This window comes from Sceloporus occidentalis, unplaced genomic scaffold (assembly GCF_023333645.1).
Source record: "Sceloporus occidentalis isolate IW3139 unplaced genomic scaffold, rSceOcc1.0.p SCAF_59, whole genome shotgun sequence".
Taxonomy (NCBI): Eukaryota; Metazoa; Chordata; class Lepidosauria; order Squamata; family Phrynosomatidae; genus Sceloporus; species Sceloporus occidentalis.
The window spans coordinates 4,338,408-4,366,186 of NW_028317039.1; the positions used below are offsets into that span (position 1 = coordinate 4,338,408).

The 27,779-nt window shown below is 40.0% G+C and overlaps 1 protein-coding gene across 49 annotated transcripts in view; it reads left to right on the forward strand.

Annotated features, from left to right (window-relative positions):
• The window catches only part of LOC149287578 (abl interactor 2), a 66,737-nt gene extending 38,993 nt beyond the window's left edge, over positions 1-27,744 (forward strand). For 3 of the 49 annotated variants that reach the window (XM_089492719.1, XM_089492741.1, XM_089492740.1), the window contains 6 exons: positions 3,649-3,746; positions 5,902-6,051; positions 11,573-11,697; positions 19,346-19,504; positions 26,795-26,968; positions 27,569-27,744. In XM_089492719.1, coding sequence (XP_089348845.1) covers positions 3,649-3,746; positions 5,902-6,051; positions 11,573-11,697; positions 19,346-19,504; positions 26,795-26,968; positions 27,569-27,744 — 882 coding nt within the window. Of the gene's footprint in view, positions 1-2,337; positions 2,356-3,648; positions 3,747-5,901; positions 6,052-11,572; positions 11,713-12,318; positions 12,502-19,345; positions 19,505-25,880; positions 25,971-26,794; positions 26,969-27,568 lie in introns of all 49 variants that reach the window. The other 46 variants (XM_089492715.1, XM_089492735.1, XM_089492732.1 and 43 more) reach the window with 34 other exon arrangements.
• The last annotated feature ends 35 nt before the right edge of the window (positions 27,745-27,779 follow it).

Below are 27,779 nucleotides of genomic sequence, written 5' to 3' on the forward strand. Positions count from 1 at the left end.
CAATTCATGCTTTCAGACCGGAAACAAGGAATGAATTAATAAAGCAGTTTTCTACAGGAACAACTAGTAAAGTGCAGAAAACAAACATCCCACATGACAAATAGTCTTTGGAAGAAATAGGTTTTGTAACATGCATCTATGATGATCGTGGTTAGGTTGTGTCATGAATGTGAATGGAATGTCGCAGGAGGTTTTGATCAATTTCCTACAACCCAATGGCCCATCCCCATCATATGTGTATCCTCACCAGCCTGACATATTGAACGCTTTTTAAACCAAGTTCTCATTAAGGTAGATCCAGGTACTGCAACAAGGTGAACTTACACATTTACTGCTGCGGACAGTTAACGCTCAAAAGAAGCACTGCAGAGAAGTAGGCACTTACTTTCCCCAGTTACAGAGGACATATTTCATTCTCTGATACAGTAATTTCCTAAATAAATGCTAATGTATTTCATTGCATGTGAGATATGCTTTATTATTATTTTATTATTCTCCTGTACCCAAAGCCATCCCAAAATAAAGCTTATACTAAAGATTGAATGCATTTAAACCGTATAACATTCCCCCCCATAACAATTGGATTTTTAGATATTCAAGGCTAAAGGTCATATCATGTGATATTGAAATAAAAAAATCAATATGTAAATTTATTTTAATAGCTTCCTTAGCTTCAAAATAAGTGGTTCCCAATATGAAGATTCTAGCTTAATTAGAAGCAAAGTTAGATTTAATTTTTTTTTTTTTGAGCTTGTATGTGAAAATGTTGTATTTTTGAATACCCAGCATAACTAAGCGCTAAAATTTGCATATATACATTACTTCATGTCCTCTGCCATCCTACCGAATTTCATGAAAATCGGAGCTGGTCAGGTTGAAAGTTCACTTTTTGTGTGATGATTTTGGATGAAATGACCTGACAGCTTCTCCCCCATTCCTTCAATTGAGGGAGTGCTTGGAGGCTCCACCATTTTGTGGAAACGCTTCTTAGAAGAACAAGAAGAGTCGAGAAGCAAAGCTGCGGAAAAGTAGACAGGCACACGGAAGCAGTTGTCTGAATAGGAAGACATTGAGAGTGAGTGACTGAGAGAAAATCCAAACGAAAATTCGCAGCTCCCTGATTTTTTTTTTTTGTTTTGTTTTCAGTACCCCATGTTTTCAGATATTCATACTAATTAAGAAAATTTGCAAATTTCGTTAAACTTTAAATTTGTCCAAATCTTATTCGACAAGTTTGCTTGGCAGCATACGGTTGACTGATGTGCACTATTTAAATCCATAATGCTACCCATTATTAGATGGAATTTCAAGACTATCGTGTAAAAATGTAGAAACATCTGTAGGATGCAACTCGAAGAAACATAGAATTTGGCAGAATGGAGCTAGTCTAGTCTGCTCTTTTTATTTGTACCTCAGATCACACCTGGTCTTGTCCTATACTTAGGACAGACGTATGCCAATCTCATTCATCTTTGTTTAATTCTATCGCTGTATTCTCATCTTCTAGTTCTACTAGAAGCTGTTCCATTTATCCACTGCCATATTGGAAAATAAATATTTTCTTGCATAAAACTGACCTTTTTGTTTCTGATTACTTTATCCTTTGAACAATGCTCTGTTTTACTATTGTTATACTGTATTAACAGTTAAATGTATATCTGTACTATTGGATCCACCAATATATACCTGCATTACTTTTAAATACGTAAGCACGGTATTAAAAATGAACATTTTATTTGATTCTGTTGATTTGAGCCCCTGAAATAATGGGACTGTGTATGAAAATGGTTGCAATTCCCAAACATTTAGTACAATATTTTTGTTCAATCCGTTGAATTGAAGCTGAAAGTCTGCACTTCAGTTGCATCTCGGTTTCATTTCAAATCCATTGTGGTGGTGTACAGAGCTAGAATTATGAAAATTGTGTCATTGTCCAGATTCCCGGACTTAACTCTATTATATGGACTCATGCCACTCCAGATTAAAATTAAGCCTGTTTTGTTTACTTTTTGCCTTCGCTTTATGTTGAAATTAAACTGTTTACAGTAGCCCAGACTGACTTTCCGACCTTGTCCAAGATCTCAACCAAGACATCCTTGTTAATGAATATTTAAACGAATGTTGAACTGTTCCTTGTAGTGTTTGAAGTTATTTCTTGGTCTCAACGAATTGTAATTCACAGTGCTTAGTCGTTAACACATAATTTATTCTCATAAATCTAGCAATGTCAATGGTTTTTTTTTTAATTTCATTTTATTTCTGCTCGTTTTTACAAAGGTCAAACTAACTTTTTCAATGCCCTTTCTTCTACTTTGTTTGCTCCATTTATGCATTAAGTGGTTGCTTAGATTCAAGGTAAGACTATTAGGGATTACTTTCTCTCTTCATTTATAGTAGAATGTTACACACGGAGAGCTACACGTAAAATTACACTTCATATATATTGTTTTGTGCAGTTTTAAAAAAGGATAATCTGTTTCACACAATGTAATATTACATGAACCTGAATTATATATATTCTACATTTCCTGAAATATATGTGACTATTCTCTAATAAGCTTATCCAGAATGATTTGAGCTCAACCTTGTGTAATATTCTTTTTATTCTATATGCAGTGTTCTGTCATTTGGAGGCTAGATCTAGTACGTTTGGTCAGCTCAATTTACTCATTAGAATATTGCTTGTTTATTTTTCTGCAGACTGCTGACCTTAGTCAAGAAGTGTTGTTGGGTCTTCTGTGCATTACTTTGGCCTTTTAGTTCAAGGAACAGGCATATCCTTATTTGTTGACCTGACTGTTCCTTTTGTTCTGCTTTGTATAATGCATAGTCAGATCTTTAAATAAATCTCCCAGGAATAATACCAAGGACAGAGGAGAACGCTACCATGAATGGACTGCAAGTAGGGAATATATTTGTAACACTGCATATAGAATCAGGTTATCTACCCTGAACACCTCTGTCTCCTTTGTCAATTCCTTGTGTCTTATGTATAAAGATGTACCTTGGACCAGGCCCGATGTTTGTTGTAAATGTGGAATACATTTTGTGCTTGCCATGCATGCTATATACTGCATAATTTAATCTGTTTCACTCTTTTTTGGTAGTGTTCAATTTTATGTAGCTAGGAAAATATGTATAAAAGTTTAATTTACTTTCCTTAGTAATAATATGGCCTCTCATAGTTAAATGCCTGGAGTGTGAAAATGAGATTGTGTATTAAGTCTTCCACGAGAGCTGATGCCAGTGGACAAATGTGAACTTATTTTGTGTGTTTAGTCATAGACAGAACTATGCTTGGCTAAACACACAATAGCATCTAGAACGTTGTTGGCATGCATTTTCTTAAGATCTAACCATAATTTGTTCAGTGACCAAATGGAAAAATATGTCTATGTTTTCCATGTAAATTATAAAACTACATTATAAACCCCAATGTTTCTAGTATATTTGGCAGCAAAGAATCTTTGAAGATTTCCCTATTTTTTATTTTTTTTGGTAATTTTATAGTTCATCTCTTCCAAAGCCCTTTAAGCACAACCAATTGTTTTGTTTACAAGAAACTGCCGGTAATGCATGATTTTACCTTATTTCTTTGCACGTTTAATAGCTGTTTGTACCATGTATCGCTATTTTCCTTACATCTAGGTCAGTACACAGAATATGAAGATGGGAGGGTTGCCGCGTACCACTCCTCCCACGCAGAAGCCACCTAGTCCACCAGTGACTGGCAAAGGAACTCTTGGGTAAGTGTGCTTTTTATTTCTTGGAAAGGATAAAAAAAAAAGGAAAACCTACATCAACCTGAACATCATTTGGACTAGTTGCCTAAATACCTTGTGCCTTCATGACTGTCCCACGGTCAGAGCTCACTTCAAATATTAGTTCTGTGTGTCCATGTTTTCTTAGTTCTGTATGTCCATGTTTCATGTGCATGCCTTTCTTTTTAGCCATTCACTGTTATGTGTGTAAAAGCTGAGAAGGAAAGACCTGCTTGCCTGCTTTCATTTGTACGCAATGATGCTCTTAGTCTAATGCCTTATTGTATGAATCTCTAGAATAGGGCTGCAACTAACGATTATTTTCATAATCTATTAGTTGGCACATTATTTTTCCGATTAATCGGCTAAAAAAATGTAAATTTTTTATTTATTTAAAATTTAATAAATTAAAGTAGGATGTAAAAAACAAACAGCAGAATAAAAAACTTTGATAAAAATGCATTTGTTTTTATTTCCCAACCTGCCCCCCCAGTTATGCACATTTGAGCCCGGCTTGCCACACTGCCTCCCAGAAATGCCACATACCCCCAGACATGCCACACTGCCTCCCAGACATGCTACACTGCCTCCCAGACATGCTACACTGCCCTCCCCTCATATGCCTTATATAACCTATATGCCTTATACCCCCAGATATGTCACTCCGTCCTCCCAAGGTATGCCATATACCCCCCTGATACGCCATAGTGCACTCATAGGTTTGCAGACTCGTTCACTGACACAATACTTTTATAAATAATTACAGGGTTAATCTTCACTGACCCCAGGATTTAGATTCCCCTCAGTTTGCCCCCCCCCTTTACCTCTAACTGCACCTTAAGATAACTTTATTTAATTAAATTAACCCTCAGTCCTCAGCATTAAATTAACCCTGAAGAGAAGACCCCATTAACCATAACTGCCCCTAAATTAATCCTGAAGACCCCATCAACCACAACTGCCCATAAATTAACCCTAAACACCCAACCAACCACAACTGTCCCTAAATTAGCCCTGAAGACCCCATCAACCACAATTAACCCTAAACACCCCACTAACTATAACTGCCCCTAAATTAACCCTAAACACCTCATTAACTATAAATGCCCCTAACTTTCAGCAGCCCAAATATTTTTATACTCACCAGTTAGATGAGTTCTTGAGCCATGTCGACGGTATATAAAATGGGCTGGGCCAATTGGCACTTTGGTCCCACCCCTTTCTTTCTCCCTGTCCCTCCTTGCAGCCAATCGGCAGTGACTGCAGGGAGGGACTGGAAAAAAGAAAGTGGGTGGGCCAATCGGCAGTGACTGCAGGGAGGAACTGTAAGTTGGAGCTGCTGTGAGTCACTTAAACGGACTATAAAACAGGGGGTATTTTTCAGAGTGTTTGCTCTGAAAAAACCCTCACTTTATAAAAGATAAAAATCGATTCAACTAATTGATAATGAAATTCGTTGGCAATCGATTTTATCGATTAGTTGTTGCTGCCCTACTCTAGAACTACACTAATGTGGACTCTAAAGAATTCATATTTATGCAGAAAACACCCCTTGCCACAAAGAGTAATCCCTACAAAGTGTTATAGTTATTGTAATTATATAAGCATTTTTAGGGAAAGGAAACTTGAACAATAAAGATATATCTTTTTAATTACCCTGCAGTCTGTAGGTATACGCTTGGGACTTCATGCTGGCTAAAGCATATTTCAAAGTGTAGCATATAGGAACAAAGGTATTTGTTTGGGGGAAATGTTGAGATTGCATTCAGCTAAAAACACATGCAGCAATTCCATATGTTTAGGAAACTTCTTATTGCAGCAGGTAATTTCTTCAAAGGCTTTTGTTTTGTAGACATCCGAACTAAGTGTTGTCTCTGTTCTCAACCAATGCTCTGCAAAGTGTTTAGCAGTGAAGGGGTTGAAACATATCAAATCACAAGTGCTTTCAGTCGTGTTTTCTTTTCCATTGAATTTTTAAGCTTTCTACAAACTGCTACTTTTTACAATTCAAATTAAAACCAACCCAAGGTTAAGGCAACAGGGTTAAGTCTTCAAGAAACTTTTGTCCTTAAGTCCCAGGCTCAGGGCTATCACTTGGAAGTTCATTTTTCTTTTATATTTTATTTTGTTTTTCTTGAAGGCGACACTCACCCTATCGCACATTGGAACCTGTGCGTCCCCCTGTGGTACCAAATGACTATGTACCAAGCCCCACACGTAACATGGCTCAGTCACAGCAACAGAGCCCTGTTAGAACAGCTTCAGTCAACCAGAGGAACCGCACATACAGGTATTCTTTTTTAGCGTACATGCCAAACAGTGGTTGGCACCTAATGACAAAACATGAGATTTTAGAACTCTACCATTGGGCATTGTGGAGCCATACATTTCAGTGAGTGTGTGCAGTGAAAATGAGCTGCATTTATATCAGAAGTTGGACCAAAGCAACATTTTCTTTTACTGGATGTGTAGCTAAAAAACAAAACAAAAAAAACCCACTTATGATCATCATTACGTCATCTCTATGAAATGCTCAAAATGTTGTCCGTCACTGTGCAATCATATTTTAAGACGCCTTTACAGTAATGTCCTGCCTTTTTAGAAGAGCACTGCTCTACTAGAGTTTACTAAGTTATAAATATATTTTTGTTGATATCTTCATTGCTTAACCCTCTTTTTTATGCTATTTCCCCTGCTTTGTATGCATTTTTAATTTTCATTTGATAATGGATATCAGTAGCTTATTCATTTTGCTAACAAACTCCTTCACTACTACAGAGCATCAGGGAGTATAATGCAACTGCCTGTTTCTAATTAATTGTATTGTGGATGGCATATCATTGTGTTTTTTTATTTATTTTGCTAAGATTTCTTCAGAGTCTTTACATTTTGGTAAGAACTACATGCCAAAGTGTGAATTGTTTTCAAACTGGTCTTTGTCTAACATTGCTGAGCATGTTATTTTGGTCCTGAAAATGTTTCTTGTATGTTTGTATGCAGTTGGGTTACTTGTGTACATGTTTATTTTTTTGTTAGTAATTGAAAAGGGGTCCACAATGTGACAAACCATGCTATTAAATGAAACAAGCGTCATCACTAAAAAGGAAAACATAACTTCCCTTTTACCTATCTGTTCATGAAGGCAATACCCTCCTTAATTCTGCATGACTTTCTTTAATGTAAGAATTTGAGGGCACAAATAGTTCTCCATAGGAACTCCAGTTACATGCGTGTATCCTCACATTATGGAAGCTCTTCATCTGTTTAACTACATTGTCCTGTCGTCTTAGTACAAAAAGAACTATCTCTCCCTGCCCCCACTTTTACTGAACAAACATACTGACGCATTAAAGAGTATACATGCATATATGTAGGCAGTGACAAAAAATGCAAAATATCTATTTATTTTTAAAGTAAGTATTTAGATATTTGATTGGTAAGTAATGCATTGACCTCTCTTAGTCTCACATGGGATTCTCAGTAAAAAAAACAAGGTCTATACCTTCAAATATTATATTATCTATCATGTAATTACCCATGCCAAAAAGTGCTTATTTTAAATTGCTTCAAAGACATGTTAGACTTGGGGAAAACGTCTTTGTCAACAGTAAATCTACACAAAGGGAGTAATATGAGGGGGTCTTTAGAAATAAATGAGTTATGGTGTCTCTACTTTGACTTTATAATGGGCACAAATGTAAGGTTTCATTCTCCAGCTTCAGATGAGCAGAAAATACATAATGAATTTCCTTAAATAAACGCAGGGATTGTGATCTTATTTTTGAACTGTAACAATATTCTATGCATGCCAGATTTGGGTCATTTAGAATCGAGTAACTTTCCAGTGAGAACTTTGAGAACTTTCATCAACTTTTTTCTTTGTCCTGTATACATTTCAGAAATACTACAAGAATATCTTGGTTTGGCCTTACAAAAGACAAACATTTTAATGTATATTATTAAAAACTGCTAATGTTCTGATTGCTGCTTGTTACTATACTGTATAAGAAAAGTATTACATCAACATAATTGGCAATATTTTATTGAAGTAAACATATACTATATGACCAAAAGTAGTATGTGGACATCCCTCCCAATTATTGAGTTTAGGTGTTTTGGCCATGCCCTTTGCTAACGGGTATATATAGTCAAGCATATAGGCAACTATCTGCATAAACAAACATTGGCAGTAGAACGGGTCGTACAGAGGAGCTCATAGTTATAGGCCGCCACCTTTGCCCCAAGTTTCTGCCCTGCTAGATCTGCCCTGTTGTGTAGAGGAAGCATCTAGGAATAACAATAGCTAAGCCAGAAAACAGTAGACCATGGGGCCCAGAGTGCTGGTGTGTAGCTTGTAAAAAAACACCTGTCCTATTTAGTGTCACTCACTATAGAGTTTCAAAATGCCTCTGGAAGTAATATCAGCACAAGCACTGTACCTCAGGAGCTTCATGAAACGGGTTTCCATGGCCAAGCAGGTGTACACAAGCCAAAGATCACTATGCACAATGGCAAACGACAGCCAGAGTGTAAAGCACATCGCAATTGCACTCTGTAGTGATGAACCACACTTTACTATCTGGAAATCAGGTGAGTGCTACCTGGTGCTTACTGCTTAAACATGTGTATATCCTTCTACAATCGATTGAGCATAAAAGTAGTAATTATTTATTTATCCAAGTTGCTTGTGTATGACTAGGCCAGCAGCCGGCGTCTCCTCCATGCAGATAGCTTTTTCAAGTCTTCATATGAAACCTAGACCACAAAAAATGTACTTAATCCATAAACAAGACAGGAATTCTGGGGGAAGGAGACAGAGGCAGAAAGATACAAAGACACGGTGCATGTTTCAAGCAACTGAACAGCTCATAATCATAGTCCTATAATTAAGAGCTATTTAGCTTGAAACACGTAAGGTGTGTTTGTTCCTGCAGCCCCCTTCCCAGTTCCAGTGAAGGGTAATGTTAATGCTACAGTACACAAAGACATCTTAGACAAGTGTATTCTTTCAACTTTGTGGCACAATTTGAGGAAGGTTCCAACATAACTTTGCCCCATTGCACATGGGTCCATAAAGACATGGTTGGATGAGTTTGTTGCAGAAGAACTTGACTGGCCCTCAAAGAGCCCAGACCTCAACCCCAACACCTTTGGGATGAACTGGAATGGAGTTTGCTAGCCAAGCCTACTCGTCCAACATCGGTGCCTGACCTCACAAACCCTCTACTGGATGAATGGGCAAAAATCCCCACAGAAACTGTTTTGAAGGCTGAATATAATATCCTATATTATAACAAATATTTATAATATATATATATATATTTATTAATGAATATATTTGTTAATAAATTAGTTAATATATTAAATAAGTCTTTTGTCACCAGTAGTGCCTTAGTAGTGCAGCTTTGCTTAATACTAGGTTAGTATTTATTTTTAAGCTGTGTTTCTGCACCTTGTGGAGTTGTGGGCCCACATTTTTCATATATAAAAATTAGGGCTGCAACTAACGATTATTTTAATAATCGATTAGTTGGCCGATTATTTTTTCGATTAATCGGATAAAAAAAAACAATATGCAAATTTTTAGTTTATTTAAAATAATTTAATGAACTGGATGTTAAAAAACAACTTAAAATTTACATTAACATTCTGTTATTTTGTTATGATGTAATAAAAAAACAATATTTTCAAAGTACAAAAACCCAAACACAATATTTATGAAACAAAATAACCCCAAACATTCTGAAAAGAGGTGGACTATTACTGTTCAAGAAACTTTGCCCCAGCCCTGGCACTTTGCACCCAGCACTTTGCACCCAGCACTTTGCCCCACCCCTCGCACTTTGCACCCAGCACTTTGCACCCGGCACTTTGCACCCAGCCCTGGCACTTTGCACCCAGCCCTGGCACTTTGCACCCAGCCCTGGCACTTTGCACCCAGCACTCAGCACTTTGCCCTGGCACTTTGCACTCAGCACTTTGCACCCAGCCCTGGCACTTTGCACCCAGAACTTTGCACCCAGCCCTGGCACTTTGCACCCAGCCCTGGCACTTTGCACCCAGCACTTTGCACTGTGCCCCTGCACCCAGTCTCCAGCTCTGCCCTGCACCCAGCCCTGCCCCCACATTCTGCCCTGCCCCCACACTCACACCCTGCACCCACTCTGCCCTGCACCCACACTCACACCCTGCCCTGCATCCACACCCCCACTCTGCCCTGCACCCAGTCTCCCACTCTGCCCTGCACCCCCACCCCCACTCTGCCCTGCACCCAGTCTCCTGCCCTGCCCCCACACTCACACCCTGCCCTGCATCCCCACCCCCACTCTGCCCTGCACTCAGTCTCCTACCCTGGCCTGCCCCCCCACCCCCACTCTGCCCTGCATCCCCTGAAACCCCACCCCCACCCCCACCCCCGCGAATCGCTCTGTGCGAACGGAGCCACTCGCACAGAGCGATTCGCACAGACATGAAGAATACTTACCTCCGGAACGCGTCACATCCGTCACGCAGTGCAGAGCGTGTAGCGGAAGCAGGGAACGCTCGCGGAGGTAAGTAAAAGGAGCCAACAACGAATCGATCACTCGATTAATCGATAACGGAAATCGTCGACAACGATTTCCGTTATCGATTATCGATTTTATCGATTCGTTGTTTCAGCCCTAATAAAAATACATAAATAGCAATCAAAAACATTCATTCAATAAAATCCAAAATTATACATGGGTCCAATATATATACATCGATTTATAAAGGATATTGCCCTAATATCCTTCGAATTATATTGAACCATTTTATATAGAATTTATACATTCACAACACAAGCAGTCAGCAAGCGAGGGAGAACCCACAAAGCAAAAGAAGAAATAAAGCAAGGAAATCTCTGGACACTGGTCCCATTGGGGTATAGCCTTAGAATCCTTATGAGTCTCTTGACACCTTGATAGAGGAGAACCTTTGACCACGTGTGTGTAAAACAGGAGTATGTTCTATTAAATAAAACCACATTTTACAACTAAATTACTCGACAAAAGGATATTTTTTATAATACTTGTAAAGGAGTCAGAGTGTATATCCACCATTTCCCTATTATAACAGAAACATTGTTACCATTCATAGGTTACTTGGGTACCGGGCTTGACGCTCTGGAGTCAGATAGTGGCCTCCTCTTGCATCTTGGTTTGCATCTTTCTAACTTTTTTGTGCAATTTTGTGATGACATCTTAATGATGCTTACCTGCACATTGTGTAGGCACCTGCTTGAAGTCTAAATTTACACAAATTATTTTTTTTGTTCTATATTCTCACTTTTTTTGGTTTAATTTAACTTCCAGGCCCAGACAGTCCATCTGGCACACAGGGCAAATGACTGGTGGGTGGTGCCAAATTGTACCTTTACTGCGCCTTGTGTGATCGATTCACTGCTTTAGTGTGGTGTGTGGTCATCTATGGGAATGTATGTGGCTGTTTGCTTCAAAAGTGACTGCCCTCTGCAAATCCTATGTAGCCATTCTCTCTAAAGCATGCCAGTCACATTCATAACATGTTGGTCTTAACTGGAGCTTTGAGAATGGTCTGTTAAGATTTAAACATAGCCTTTACAGGATAGTGAAAAATTACTTTATCCATGTTATTTGAGTGCTTTTGCCAACAATGAATGTTTGCCGCCGAAAGATTTCCTTTTATAGGGCTGTTTTGAATGCAGAAAGTTTGAAGAGCTTATTATAGGTCAGTATGCATCTAGCGTATACATTTTTACATGACTGCTTTTTTCACTTCTGGTATTAACTTTGCGTTTTTGATTCTTGTAGTAGCAGTGGGAGTAGTGGAGGCAGTCATCCCAGTAGTCGAAGCAGCAGTCGCGAGAATAGTGGAAGTGGCAGTGTGGGGGTCCCAATTGCTGTACCTACTCCATCTCCTCCAAGTGTTTTTCCAGGTAAGACCAAGTCCAGTGGATAAATATCAGCTTCACAAACAAATACTCCACAGTTTCAACCTTTGCATTTTGTCAATGGAACTTATGGACCAATGGAATTTATATTTATACTAGCGTTTTATAACATTTCTTATTCAGATTTTGCTTTCCTGTTTTTTGAATTTATTTTGCTTGGCCCATTCAGTTCCTATCAACAAATTCAGAATGCAAACAAATGTGTAAGTTTCTCTCTGGTTTCACATGTACAGAAACACCAGAAAGATAATTCGTGTGTGGCAAAGCAAAAAAACCCATATTTGGGATAGTTATGTACATATATCAAATAGGAGCAACCTGGCTAATTTTATTGATTTTTGATTACAACATTTCCTCTCCTGAATAAATATCATGTTGCACCTCCAACTATTTGATGTTACATAGTATCCTGTACTGTAGATCTTCAGACATACTTTGTTTTCTGTTCAAAAATGCTAAACACCTTTTCCTGTGCATGATTTTCATCCTCCACAATGAATGATGGTAGTACTATTCTCTTTACTAAATGCCTAACACTGAGCTTCCTTTCTAATCCTGGCTAACATGATTACCGTATTAACTTCACATCTTCCTCTTTCCACATAGCCCCTGCTGGCTCAGCTGGCACTCCTCCCATCCCTGTTACCTCCACACCTGCCCCTGTCCCTCATACTCCTGCTACTGCCCCCTCCTCCTCAACCACCCCAGACGCTGCTGCAGGAGCTCAACCCCCTGCTGATGGTTTCACCTCTCCAACTCCCCCTGCTGTTTCCTCTACTCCTCCTACAGGTGAGTATGGGGACTGCTCTCATGATGAAACCCAAATGTAACTGCACCCACATTTATATGCATGATAACTGGGCACAGAAAACTGTATTCTGCATGTGTGATACAGGCAGCTTTTTGTGTTGATCACTCTTTAGTATCCCTATTTCTTAAGGTGTATCTGTAGTTCAGTGGTTCTGAAATGGATGCTGTCTTCACACTTTAAAAAGTAAATTTCTCATCTAAAAGTTGTGTAGTTCAGTGGTTCTGAAATGGATGCTGTCTTCACACTTTAAAAAGTACATTTCTCATCTAAAAGTTGTGTAAGTGGTTTTACTTTTTACTGCATTACAGTAAATGCAGTAATTAACAATTTCACATTTTAGAATAAATTTGTTAAAACTTCCAAAGAACGAAATGTTCTCACAGGAGTTTTCCTCCCCTTCTTGTTTCTGTAAATCCGGACTATTGTGATGCATTGAATCCTGTTTACCCATTCACCAGCTCTGCTGGATATGAGTGGATTATATAAATCTAAATAATATCTGAACTTATCCAAGTGTGGTGTTCAAGCAGAACTGATCTATTTAATTTTATAATATGATTTTTGTTAGTTTACAGGATCTTTTTCATCTTATTGTCTATATACAATATTAAACTGCCTTGCAATTCAAAGTCTCCATGTACTTACATAGCCATGAGTCTACCACTAATGGGACAAGGTAAAAAATAATCATGAAACCATGAAATTATCATGAAATAATATGAAACCATTTTATATCACAAAAAAAATTAAAAACCCTCCATTTTTAGTAGCATGTTGATGGTTTAGACATTTTTACATTACTGTAGTACAGTAACCATAGCAGTCAGAATGGCACTTAACTTAAAGCCAATCTAGAGATACATATGACATGAGTTAAAAATACAGACTGGTTAAAAAAAGAAAAAAAAGGAAAACTGATAAAAAGCAAGAGAGGGATGAAAAAGGTGGACACGTTGTACATCAGAGTGCAAAACGTGTTCATTTTGAATATGCAATTGGTGTGACAGATATAAACATGCAGTTGTCTTTATATGCTTTATAACTGAATGTGACTTTCTGTATCACTTACGTTAACAATAAGCATCCATGTTCCTTTTTTATACTTTAGATCTTAGACCTTTTGTTGTGTTATCATTTTCTTCCCTTTTAACAGCCACAATTTCTCAATTAGTTTACAGACATTTGTCCAATAATTGTGAATAATTGTGTAGTGTTTAATCTTCAGGACATGGAGAATAGGGCAAAAAATCAGTTCTGGTTCCCCTGATAAAGTTGGCTCTGACCAGTGAAATGTATGTATGGTTTGGCACATCCTGTGAACAGTAGTTCTTTTCTTTTATGCTTCTGTCGGATATGAATGCCCCATAGGACACTGAGGGGGAAGATGAACCTTTTTTACATTTTACCATCCCTGGCAACAATATATTGAAGGCAGGACCTAATCTATGAATTATTCATCACGTTACCCAAAAAAACAAAAGGGGGGTGTATGTCTCTAGATGGGGCCTCTTATTGGCTTGTTGGATACACTAGAAGAGGTATAGGGATTTGATATTGCTCAGCCTGATGGGCCTGCTTTTTGAAGCTTTGGTAACGGGCCTGTAGGGTTCTGGCTATCATATTTTGAAAAAGAATGAGGAAAGTCCACTCTTTCCATTTTAAACATCTTTTTTGGGAAGGTGACTGTCGTTACATTCAGAATTGTTGCCAGGGTTATAGGAGAGTGATTTACCAGTTCTCAAATCCCACTGGACCTGAGAATATGCCTCTTGCTGTATCTTCAGAGGACAGCACCTTAGAGAATAGGTTCTGTTTCTCTTGTAGTCTTTGTTGTCAATTTGAAGAACAAGAAAGTGACAATTTTAGGAGCTAACAATGTCTGTGGGTCACGTCTTGGGCAAAAGAGAGCAGATGCTTTGGACTGGATATGGAGTGTGGATGCATAAAGAAACTTTCTTTCTCAAGACATTATACACTGGAGGCTTCATTTTCAACAGAGCCATGTTACTGAAAACACCCTTAGTAAACCTATTACACATATACAGTGTGTAAAAATATAGCAGTGCATACAAAATACATTGTATGCTTGAAAGAGAAGGGCTTGCACCTGCTCTTCTACCAGTATGTTTTAACACGTGTTAATGCTGTACAATTGTATATTGTATATCTGCTTTAATGTTAATTTTCATTCTCCTTCTGTGGCCTCTCCAGTAATCGTATTTATGGGGACAGGAACAACGGCAGAGGAGCAATTATAAAACTATATATATGTGTTATATATATACTGTGTTCAAAATAATTAGGCAAGTGAGTATTTTGAACCAATCATAATTTGTGTGCATATTTTCCAACCCCAAGCTTATTGAATGCTTATTGGATTTGAATGCTTATTGGATTTAAGCATTTCAGGTGATGTGAATTTGTGTATTGAGGGAGGCTGTGGCCTAAGGAGATGAACACACTATGTCAAGGTGTGCATAATTATTAGGCAGCTTCATTTTCAAGTGGGCAGAAAAGGAGATTTAGCTGACTCTGAAATGTCAAAAATGTTAAAAAGTCTTGAAATAGCTAAGACATTGGGGCGTGATCACAGAACCATCAAACATTTTGTTGCAAATAGTCAACAGGGTCGCAAGAAAAGTGTTGAGAATGAAAGACGCAAATTAACTGCCAGAGATTTAAGAAGAATCAAACATCAAGCTACCAGGAACCCATTATCCCCCAGTGCTGTCATATTCCAGAACTGCAACCTACCTAGAGTATGCAGAAGTACAAGGTGTTCAGTGCTCAGAGACATGGCCACGGTACGGAAGGCTGAAACTAGGGCTGCAACAACTAATCGATAATAGTCGAATCGATTTTTATCGATTATAAAAAGTTTTTTTCAGAGCAAATGCTCTGAAAAACTCCTCTCATTATATAATCCAACCACAAACAGAGATCGGATTATAACACTAGAATCCAGATCCCCCGCAACGCTGCAGGGGACCTGGATTCCCCTCACTGTCAGCCTGTGGGTGTCCGCGCGATGCGCACAGACAACTTCCGCTGGGGCTTTTTTTTTTTTTTTTTTGTGAACCTCCGTTGCTGACAGGCACTTTCACTGGAGCTTCATAGAAGCCCCAGCAGAAGTGAAGGGGAGTAACTGAGGCTGTCTGTGCACATCGTGCAGACCCTCACCGGCTGACAGAGAATCGAGGTCTCCTGCAGAGGATCATCCTCTCTGTCAGCTGGTGGGGGTCTGCGCGATGCGCACAGACAGCCTCCGTTACTGCCCTTCACTTACGCTGAGGCTTCTATGAAGCTGCAGTGAAAGTGCCTGTTAGCAACGGAGGTTCACAAGACACCAGGGAGCCGGTAGAGAGGCAGAGCAGTGTATGGGAGGGGGAGGCAGAGGGGTGTATGGGAGCCACCCTCCCATACACCACTGTGGCTCCTCCCCCTCCCATACACCACTCTGCCTCTCTACCCGACTCCCTGGTGTCTTGTGAACCTCCGTTGCTGACAGGAGGCAAAGTGGTGTATGGGAGGGGGGAGAGAGGCAGAGTGATGTATGGGAGGGGGGAGGAGGCAGAGTGGTGTATGGGAGGGGGGAGGAGGCAGAGTGGTGTATGGGAGGGGGGAGGAGGCAGAGTGGTGTATGGGAGGGGGGAGGAGGCAGAGTGGTGTATGGGAGGGGGGGAGGAGGCAGAGTGGTGTATGGGAGGGGGGGAGGAGGCAGAGTGGTGATTGGGAGGGGGGGAGAGAGGCAGAGTGGTGATTGGGAGGGGGGGAGAGAGGCAGAGTGGTGAATGGGAGGGGGGAGAGAGGCAGAGTGGTGAATGGGAGGGGGGGAGAGAGGCAGAGTGGTGAATGGGGGGGGGAGAGAGGCAGAGTGGTGAATGGGAGGGAGGGGAGAGTGGCAGAGTGGTGAATGGGAGGGGGGAGAGAGGCAGAGTGGTGAATGGGAGGGGGGGAGAGAGGCAGAGTGGTGAATGGGAGGGGGGGAGAGAGGCAGAGTGGTGAATGGGAGGGGGGGAGAGAGGCAGAGTGGTGATGGGAGGGGGGAGAGAGGCAGAGTGGTGAATGGGAGGGGGGGAAGAGGCAGGGTGGTGAATGGGAGGGGGGGGAAGAGGCAGGGTGGTGAATGGGAGGGGGGGAAGAGAGGCAGAGTGGTGAATGGGAGGGGGGGAGAGGCAGAGTGGTGAATGGGAGGGGGAGGAGGCAGAGTGGTGTATGGGGGGGATATAATGAATTTCAGGGTAGCAGAGTGGTGTAAGGGTGTGTAATGAATTTCAGGGAGTTAGAGTGGCATATCTGGGGGAGGTAGAGTGGTGTATGGGGGGTATAATGAATTTCAGAGTGGCATATCTGGAGGAGGCAGAGTGGTGAATCAGGGAGTATAATGAATTTCAGGGTGGTGGAGGGCATTTATGGGGGCAGAGTGGCATATCAGGGTGCACAGTGGCATATAGGGAGGTATAAGGCATAAATGGGGGTGAGTGGCATATTGGAAGTTATAAGGCATATCAGGGGGCACAGTGGCACATAGGGGGTATAAGGTATTATACGGTATAATATGCCATATTGATATTAGGCATATCAGGGGGTAAAAGGTCTATCGGGGCTCAGTTGCATATCACTGGCATATAAGGAGTATAAGGCATATCGGGGGCACAGTGGCATATCAGGGGGCACAGTGGAATCTCTGGCATATAGGAAGTATAAGGCATATCTGGGGGCAGAGTTGCAAGCTGGGGGTCAGATGTGCATAACTGGGGGCAGTTTGGTAAATAAAAGAAAATATAAACATATATATAGTTTTTATTAAATATGAAAAATAGTTAACATATGAATTAATATTTACTAATAACTTTGTATTAAAACCTAGTTTGAGGAACACTGTGTTTGGGTTCTTGTAGCTTTTATTATTATGTCAGTAAAATAAGAAGGTGAATATGGAAATGTCATTGTGAGAGAGATGAAAGTGTAAATTGTAAGTTTTTTATTACATTATTTTAAATTAAAATAATTTGCATTTTTTTTATCCGATTAATCGAAAAAATAATCGGCCAACTAATCGATTATTAAAATAATCATTAGTTGCAGCCCTAGCTGAAACCTGACCACCACTGAACAAGACGCATAAGTTAAAACGTCAAAGATAAGCTAGTTGGGCCTTTTTCGGGTTGAAGATGGACTCAAACTCAACTCCCAAACATACTGCCAGTTTTTAGAAGACACTTTCTTCATACAGTGGTACAGCAAAAAGCTTGCATCTTTCAAGAAGACCATGATTTTTATGCAGGATCAATGCTCCATCGCATGCATCCAAGTACTCCAGTGCATGGCTAGCTAGTAATGGCTTTAAAGATGAAAACATAATGACATGGCCTCCTTCCTCACTTGACCTAAACCCTATTGAGAACTTGTGGGCCCTTCTTAAACAGATTTACTCTGAAGGAAAACAGTACAGTTCTTAAATATTCAGGTTTAAGCTCTCAACATTTTGGATTGCTGGAGAGCACTGTAGTTCAATAATAAAGTTAATCATCAAAAATACAACTTGCCTAATAATTGTACACACATATAAAATAAATCTCATCTCCCCTGTAAACAACATGCACCATATATCTATATAAAGCATTTTTACATTTTTTTGTTGAACAAAAAGGGAGCACACCCCATACTGTTGCCCTTGCTCAACTGTCCTCCACTAATTATTTTACTGCTACCTGCTAGTTCGCTCGGCTTCTAAAATATTACTGTTGCCTAACAAAGTATTTTTTACTCCTTTCATATATACATTTATTTTCAGGGACATAGTATCTCTCTCTCTCTCTTTGACACAAGATCAAATTGCATTAGTAAGAGAGAGGGAGGATTTTAACATATGATCACTAGCCTTGTGCATTTGTACAAATATTTTAACAAAATTTGTCAATTTTGTTAATTTATACAAATGTTCGAACAAGGTGGGAACTCCAGCGAAACAAATGAAATAGAGGCAAAGGAATTTTTTATTTGCCTTTTGATGTTTTTGTTGCTCCCTCACTCTCTCTCACTCCCTGCCAATGTCTCCCTACCTTCTCCGCTGACCACTTCACTGTCCCTGTCCCTTTTCTGCAACACCACATCTTCTCTTGCCTCTTTATTAAAATAGATGCCGATGCAAAGACCGGGCTTATCAGGACAATCAGTAAAATATTGTGTCATTCTGTGCTCTTTGGCATACCAGACCCAGCACCATATCTGTCTCTTGGTTTTTGTGGAGGTTGGAAGGAAATTTAGAAAGAGAAAGTGTGCTGCTCCACTTCTTGTAAGATTTCCTGGAGATGCTGAGGGGCCAAAATTTGTCTCTTTCGGTGAGGTACCCTTTTTAAAAAAAATGAAACAGGCATTATTTGTTGTAGTCTGCATCATGTGGATTGCAACCTTCTTATTCTTATAGTTGGCGTTTTCCTCATCATGTCTGCAAAAATTGATCGGGCAAATGCCTGTTGTAGGCCATAATGCAGGTTAGCTTTGCCCTGGGCAGAAGTATTTAGTATAGGTTTTTTAATCTATAACTAAAATTTATTATGTTATGTATTTCTATGGTTTTAAAAGAAGGCTCTACTTTTGAACAAAATGATATATAGCTTGTGCGGGTTCATCAAATATGGAAAAGTGAGATTCATGGTAATGCACATGGTATATGGTAAAAATGACACCTATTTTGATTACCATAATAAATGTAAAAAATACAAATGATGTGAAAGAAACCATTGGTATTATTCAATGTTTTGTATACTGTGATATATAGCTGTAGCTGTTGACAATAAATACCTGTCCTGTCTTCAGGTCATCCTACTCAATTCTACAGTATGAACAGGCCAGTGTCTCGGCATAACCCACCAACAATAGGGGGTTCACTTCCCTATCGACGCCCCCCATCGATGACCTCACAGCCGAGTCTTCAGAACCAGATAAATGGAGGACCCTTTTACAGCCAAAATCCAGGTATGAAACCAGATGTGTTATGTACATAAATTAAGTTCAGTGTATCCATTTCACTTGCTTGCTCCAAAATATAAAATATCTTCAAATTGACTGTACACAAATGCTGCTTTCTCAACTAATGTGGCAACCAACACTGATCTAGTCTAGTGGTTATTGTAATGGTTTTGTGAAGCTAGTATGGCAGCTGCTTGGGTTGTCTAGTACGTGCTCAGTACTACAATAGTGTAAAATTGCATAATTATGAGCATTTTTCAATTACCCTTTTAGATTTATTTTTTTAAGTACACCTTGTAAGTTAACAAGTTAATAAGGCAGTTCTGCTAATCTTGTTTATTAATGATTTTAAATGCCTCTCTAGCTACTTAAAGTATGCATGTGACCAAAGAAAAAAACAACTTTGTTACATTTCATATTAATGATTTACTGCCTGAGGAATTAATGTCTGTGGAAGAGAATGTATTTACTGGTAGGTTTAAAAAATGCAGACAAATTCAAGTTGCCTTAGTTGAAAATGTACAAGGAAGGTTAAACGTTTTTGTGGATTAGTTATTTATTAATAAAAGGGAAACATAATGATTGCGTTGTAGGTACTCAATTGTATATACCTACTATAGTAATATATGTAGTATAGTATAGTAATATATATAGTAGTAAATGCTTCTGAAATATTGCCTCAAAGAGAATTCCATCAATGAGGATTGTCCTGAAAAAGTTACATCATACTATTAAATGTCATCATATGTTTAAACAGTGTAGCATTTTAAACAATGCTCATGGATGTTTAGGTAAGTGTTATATGTGTGTAATATATAATGCATCTCTAGTTCTCTTCTGCCTGACGTTGATTCTACAAGCTTGTGCACAATTTTATTGCATGCTTCTGGAGAATAGAGTGGGACTTCTGTTTGGTCAAAGTGTAGTTGTTGATGTGCAAATCATCAACTCCAGAATCGGCAAAGCTTTCGCACCCCTGGATATTTACTGCACCACAATTAACTGTAGGTTTTGCATACTGTGGTGTTTTCTTATTAGGGCCACTTTTCATATGAACACTGCGACTACAACCAAACATTTCCCTTTTTATAAGTGACTAAATAGGATGGCTTTCCACTCTTCCACTTTGAAAGTTTGGCTGTTAGATAAAAAAAAAAAAAAACTTTTCTGTTTTTTATCAAGTGTTAATTAAGACTAATACAACTCACATGTGCAAGGATGTTAGCCTTTAAAAGAAATTAATAGTTTTACAACGGTTGTTATAACAGTTAAAATTATAAGAAAATGGTATGTGAATGGACTTTACTACTCAATAAATATCAATAAAAATAAGTGGGCTCTGTGTTAAATAATGCATTCCTGAATACTAAGTATTAATTCAATACAATATTATTGTAGTATTACTACTTTTTAATTATTAAGTAAAGCTGATTGATGATGATGGACTTCGAATTTTGGGCCTTTTTGTATGTTCCTGAAGTTCTTCCTTCTCTTCACTCAGCCGTTTGGTTGCTGATTTTGACCTATCATTTTAATCTATTGTTCCATAGGTTCATTGTGTTTACCGTTTCCATATCTTGTGTTTTGCTTGTTTATCGCCTATGTAGTTTTATGAGCTTTAGTAATTTTGTTTTAGCACAGCAGTGTTTGAGGGTCTATATGATTACTGTGCCCTCTAATGTTTAGTAGTTGTAAATATTTTTCCTGTGTGTGGGTATTGAATGCTTGTGCATATGTAATCCTGAAATAGTTTAAAATAATTTTGGTACAGCCTCTTTCTCATGGCTAGTAAAATGTATTTAGTTGTTTTTTTTATTCTAGACTTTGAAGTTTGAACTATTTTTTTTTAATGGAACAACAAACTGAATAAAGGAAGGTTTGTCAATCAACTTGTGTATATACATTTGTGCATGTGTTTATACACACACATGTGTACACACACACTGGCCACTTTATTAGGTACACTTGTTCACACAAATAGCTAATGAGCCAATCACGTGCCAGGAACTCAATGCATTTAGGCATGTAAGCTTGGTCAAGACAGCTTGCTGAAGTTCAAACCGAGCATCAGAATGGGGAAGAAAAGGGGATTTAAGTTAAGGGGGGGGGAAGTTGTGTGGACAAAAATGCCTTGTTGTCAGAGGACAATGGGAAGACTGTCTCGAGATGACTAAAGGCAACAGTAACTGAAATAACCACTCGTTACAACCAAGGTATGCAGAATACCATCTCTGAATGCACAACATGTCAAACCTTGAAGCAGATGGGCTACAGCAGCAGAAGGACCATACCTGGTGCCACTCCTGTGAGCTAAGAACAGGAAACTGAGTCTTCAATTCACACAGGCTCACCAAGATTGGACAATGGAAGACTGGAGGAACATTACTTGGTCTGATGGGTCTCAATTCCAGCTGCAACATTCAGATGGCAGTTTCAGACTTTGGCGTAAACAACATAAAAGCATGGATCTATCCTGCCTTGTATGAACAGTTTAGGCTGGTGGTGGTGCAATGGTGTTGAACATTTTCTTGGCGCACTTTGGGCCCCTTAGTACCATCGAGCATCGTTTAAACGTGGCGGCCTACCCGAGTACTGTTAGATTACATTTATTTATAAAGCGCCGGCCTATTCCGCAGCACTGTTGCATTCATTAGGACAATTTATAAACACATTCAATAACACATACATACAATAACAAACTGGTGCAAAGGAGAAGAGGGCCCTGCTGTTGCGAGCTTACAATCTAGTCGGTGGATGAGGGGAGTGAGACAGTAGGAGAGGACTGCTTGGATGGGGATGAGTTGATCTGGTTGCCATGATGTGTTGAAGCTGTTTGTTCAGATGGCTTTGATTAGGATGATGGTTGGGGGGCACTGTAAAGGAATGTAGTAGGCTTCCCTGAACAAGTGGGTTTTCAGAGAGGTTTTGAAAGTCACGTACGGGGCAGAAAGTCTGACAGAACGGGGAAGGGAATTCCACAGGAGGGGAGCGGTGCGGGTGAAATCCTGAATACGGGAGTGGGAAGAGGTAACAGTAGAAGGAAGCCGCAGGTCATGAGAGGAGCGAAGAGTGCCGGTAGGGGTGTATTTGGATAGGAGGAAAGAGATGTAAGGGGGTCCCGAGCTCTTGAGGGCTCTATAGGTCAGAGTTAGAAGTTTAAATTTGATTCTAAAGGCTATGGGGAGCCAATGAAGTGATTGGCATAGTGGAGCGGCAGCAAAGAAAAATTAATCTAGCTGCAGTGTTGAGGATGGATTGAAGTGGTGAAAGGCGGGAGAGGGGCAGACCGGTTAGTAGGCAGTTGCAATAATCCAGGGGGGATATCACAAGGGAGTGGATTAGTAACTTGGTGGTGTCTTGTGTGAGGAAAGGGCGGATTCGGGAGATGTTTTTCAGGTGGAGGCGGATTTGAGGGATGAAGGAGAGAGCAGAGTCGAGGGTGACACCAAGGCAGCGAACCTGGTCTGTTGGCTGGATAGTGGAGTTATCAAAAAGTGGACATAGCAGATGGCATGATTACCATGAGTTCGGTCTTAGAGATGTTGAGCTTTAGGTAACGGGACGCCGTCCATGATGCAATCCCTGATAGACAGTCAGTGAAGCGAGTTAGAACAGAGGGGGAAAGGTCAGGAGCAGAAATATAGAGTAGTGTGTCATCTGCATATAGGTGGTACTGGAAACCAAAGGAAGAAATACGTTTTCCGAGGGAAGAAGTTTAGATGGAGAATAGCAGAGGCCCAAGAACTGAGCCTTGAACACCAGTAGATAGCGGTAGGGGAGAGAAGCAAGTTCCAGTAAATGAGACACTAAAAGTACGGTTAGAAAGGTAGGATTTAAGCCATGAAAGAGCCATGTCACGGATGCCATGAGCATGGAGGGTTTGTAGGAGAAGGGGGTGGTCAACTGTGTCGAAGGCTGCTGAGAGGTCCAAGAGAAAAAACAGTTAGAATTGGCTTTCCTTTTAGCTGTGAGGAGGTCGTTAGTAATCTTAATCAGTGCAGTCGCTGTTGAATGCTGTGGATGGAAACCAGATTGTAGAGGGTCAGGTAGAGAGTTTGATGAGATAAAGTTTGTTAGTTGATTGTAGGTTAATCGTTCCAGCAGTTTGGAAGCTAGCGGGAGAAATGAAACTGGACGGTAGTTTGATGGGGATGTGGGATCAAGTGGAGATGATCAAGTGGGGGAGATAATGGCATGTTTGAATGATGATGGGAATACACCAGAGGACAAGGAGAGATTAAAGATGTGGGTTGGGGTAAGGACACTAGAGAGGGGTGGTAGGAGATGTGAAGGTGCAGGGTCGAGAGGATGGGTTGTGAGGTGGGAAGACAATAGGATGGATTGCGGTGAGGAGGGAGGTTGAGGTACCATATGATTGACACTATGGGGGAGGATGTTATCCCTGATGTCAATTTTTGTTTTTGAAGTAGGTGGCAAGCTCTTGGGCAGAGAAGTTGGAGGGCAAGGGAGGTGGGTCTGAGAAAGGTGTAAAATGTGGAGAATAGATGTTTAGGGTTATGGGAAAGAGAGGTGATTAATGAAATGAAATATATTTGTTTAGAGACGGAGGGCCGAAGTATAGGAGTGGAGCATGAATTTGTAGTGAATGAAGTCTTCAGGTGAACGAGACTTCCTCCACAGGCACTCAGCGGTACATGAACACCTTTGAAGGAGGCGTGTCTGTTTGGAATGCCATGGCTGAGGTGGAAGGCGTGGGGGATTGCGTACTGTTACAGGGGCAACCATATCTAGGGTTGAGGCTAGTGTATGGTTATACTGAGCTGTAGCTGTGTCGGGACAGGAGGAGGAGGATATACTTGAGAGAAGTGGCCGTAGTGTATCTGAAAGCTGTGGAGTGTTGAGGTTGCTGATGTTACTGTAGGTTTATGGTGGTTTCTTGGGTACGGAGGGTGTGTGTGTGATATGTCAAGATTAAATGTAAGCAAGCTGTGATCAGACAGACAGATGGGAGTGTTGGAGAACTGAGATGAACAAAGGCGGGAGAACACTAGATCTATTTGATGACCGCCACGGTGCGTTGGGGAGTTAGTCCATTGTGAGAGTCCGAGGGAGGAGGAGAGTGAAAGTAGTCTGGAAGCATCTGGTGAGGATGGGTCATCAGTAGGTATATTGAAGTCCCCTAGGATTAGTGTAGGGATGGTGGAGGAAAGAAAGTAGGAAAGCCAAGCAGCAAAGTGATCAAAGAAATGTGAGGTAGGGCCAGGAGGCCGGTAGATCACTGCAACGAGAAGAGCAATCGGGGAGAAAAGGCGGACAGAGTGTACTTCGAAAGATGGGAAAGACAGAGAGGGAATTGGTGGTAGACATTGAAAGGTTGTTGTTGTTGTTGCTGACAATTTCCATCCCTTTATGACTGCAGTGTACCCATCTTCTGATGGCTACTTCCAGCAGGATAATGCACCATGACACAAAGCTCACATCATCTGAAACTGGTTTCTTGAACATGACAATGGGTTTACTGTACTGCAATGGCCTCCACAGTCACCAGATCCAATCCAATAGAGCACCTTTGGGATGTGGTGGAACGGGAGATTCGCGTCATGGATGTGCAGCCGACAAATCTGCAGCAACTGTGTGATGCCATCATGTCCGTATGGACCAAAATCTCTGAGGAATGTTTCCAGCACCTTGTAGAAAGTATGCCACGAAGAATGAAGGCAAAAGGGGGTCCTACTCGGTACTAGCAAGGTGTACCTAATAAAGTGGCCAGGGAGTGTATATATATTTAGGTTTGTGTAAGTGTTGGAGTGGTGTGTATGATGTTAGAGTGACTTTGCACATACATGTACAGTGTTAGAGTGGGTGTGTGTTTGGTTAAGTGTATGGTGTCAGAGTGCACCTGACCATCATCATACCCCTCACATAATTCATTCACAGCTTCGACCACAATCATTATCCCCTTACCACCAGAATTTCCTACCCCTACCATCATCACCCTCCATGTTCATGTCCCATAACGTTTCATCTCCATACTCACCCAGCATTATTTTCCCACCATCTTAATACCCTTCCCTTAGCATACTCCCCTTCATATTCATACAAACATATTTGTCCGTCCCACATGGAGAGTAAGACCACACGGCAGACTCAGAGGACGGGGAGATGAGCAGAGAAATATGTTAGTAACCTTTTGTGCGCTGGTTGTAAAATAAGAGAGCGTTGTATATGATAGTAATTATGTGCTGACTAATCCTTCAACGCTTGTTTGGTGGGAAAAAAATACTGAACTATTGGCAAAATATTTGTCCATAAAAGATTTACAACGATAATCATCTTTATTAATGCATGGTAAAGATGAAATGCTGTACCCCATCATACCCAGTTCCAGGATGTCATGTTGCAATATTTTCTTTCCCCACAGTATCCCATGCTCCTCCACCTCCTCCCTCCATCCTGCAAGTAACTCCACAGTTGCCTTTAATGGGATTTGTGGCAAGAGTTCAAGAAAACAGTAAGTTCAACATATGTCTATGAATTAGTTGAAAATCAAAAAGTAGTAAGTGTTTGTACCTTCACTTAAATAATAAGCTGTTGCAGACTTTACTTTTGCCACATGTTAATTTCATCCAGTTTTTAGTTTGTTACTGGATTTAAAAATGAATTAAGCTTTATTCAAGTATTCCGTTTTTTTAAAATATATAATTATGGTGGTTTTCCATTGAAGACCTGCGTAAAGAAAATTGTGAGATGTGGTTAAGCAAAAAAGAAGTTACCTGGCTGACTGCTTTGTGTAAACCGTTCAGTGAAGAGTAATCTTAATGCTTCAGCATGCCAACACATTTTTTCGACCTTGTGGGGACAGTTTGGGGAACTGCCCTAGTGCACAAAGCAAGGTCTGTAAAGACATGGTTGGATGAGTTTGATGCGGAAGAACTTGGCCCTGACCTCAACCCTATTGAACACCTTTGGGATGAACTGGAACGGAGATTGCGAGCCAGGTCTCTACTGGATGAATGGGCAACAATTCCCACAGAAAGACTCCAAAATTCAGTTAAGCCTTCCCTCAAGAGCGTTATAGCTGGAAAGGGGGGACCAAGTACATATTATGTATTTAGAATGTAATCTAATAAAAGTCTCTGGTGTAATGGTCAGGTGTCGCAATATTTTTGTCCATATAGTGTACGTGTATATGTATATATCTAAAGTTATAAATGACCTCTGTAGAGTATACCAAGATCTTAATTTTCTGTCTGGCAGTTGCCCTTTTACCAGATAGGTTGCTGTGTTGGTGAGTTTTATATTTTGTAGTATAATATGATTGTTGTTTTCCTTTAGTTACAGAGACACCACCTCCACCTCCTCCTGCAGAAGAGCCGGTATTTGACGAATCTCCTCCTCCCCCACCACCTCCAGAGGATTATGAGGAGGAGGAAGCTGCTGTTGTTGAGTACAGTGATCCATATGCTGAGGAAGATCCTCCTTGGGCCCCACGGACCTATTTAGAGAAGGGTATGATTAACAAAAAGAACAAAATGCAAGAGAAAAGTATATTTAGAAATAAAAAAGGACAAGACGTCAAAGCCTAAAATGACTGTGTCAGACTTAAATTTCCTTATATTGCAATAATGAGAGGATGGTTGATAAGTGGAAAAGCCTCCTATGAGAAGTGGTGGAGGTTAATACAATTAGGGAATTTCAACATGTATGGCATAGATATAAGGCTATCCTGAAAAATAAGGCATTGGTATAATAAGGTTTAATGTTTTTTGTGTGCTGTCAAGTTCTATATTGTGTTTTAAGGAGGATGATATATACATATTTTAAAGTGTTTACTTTAAGTGTAAAATTGCGAGCACCTTGAGCATGGAATTCCTTGTGTAGAGACTTATATAAGGTGTATATTCAGTTTCAGTTATTTAAAATTAAAGTAGATGGATTACTTCAGGATGACAGAAATGAAAAACACTCATTATGAAAATGTTAGTACTACATTGTTTGAGTTGTAACTGTCCAAACCGTGAACTTTTTAAAATAAATTCTTTATAATGGGTGAATGGAAGATTTCTCAAAACTCATAATACTAACACTGGTCTGCTTTTGTCTCCTCAGTTGTGGCAATTTACGACTACTCAAAAGATAAAGATGATGAGCTTTCCTTTCAAGAAGGAGCCATCATATACGTCATTAAGAAGAATGATGATGGGTGGTATGAGGGAGTTATGAATGGGGTGACAGGACTGTTCCCAGGCAACTATGTGGAGTCGATCATGCACTATTCTGAATGATGACTACATAAGGAACAGTGAAAACTTCCTCAACA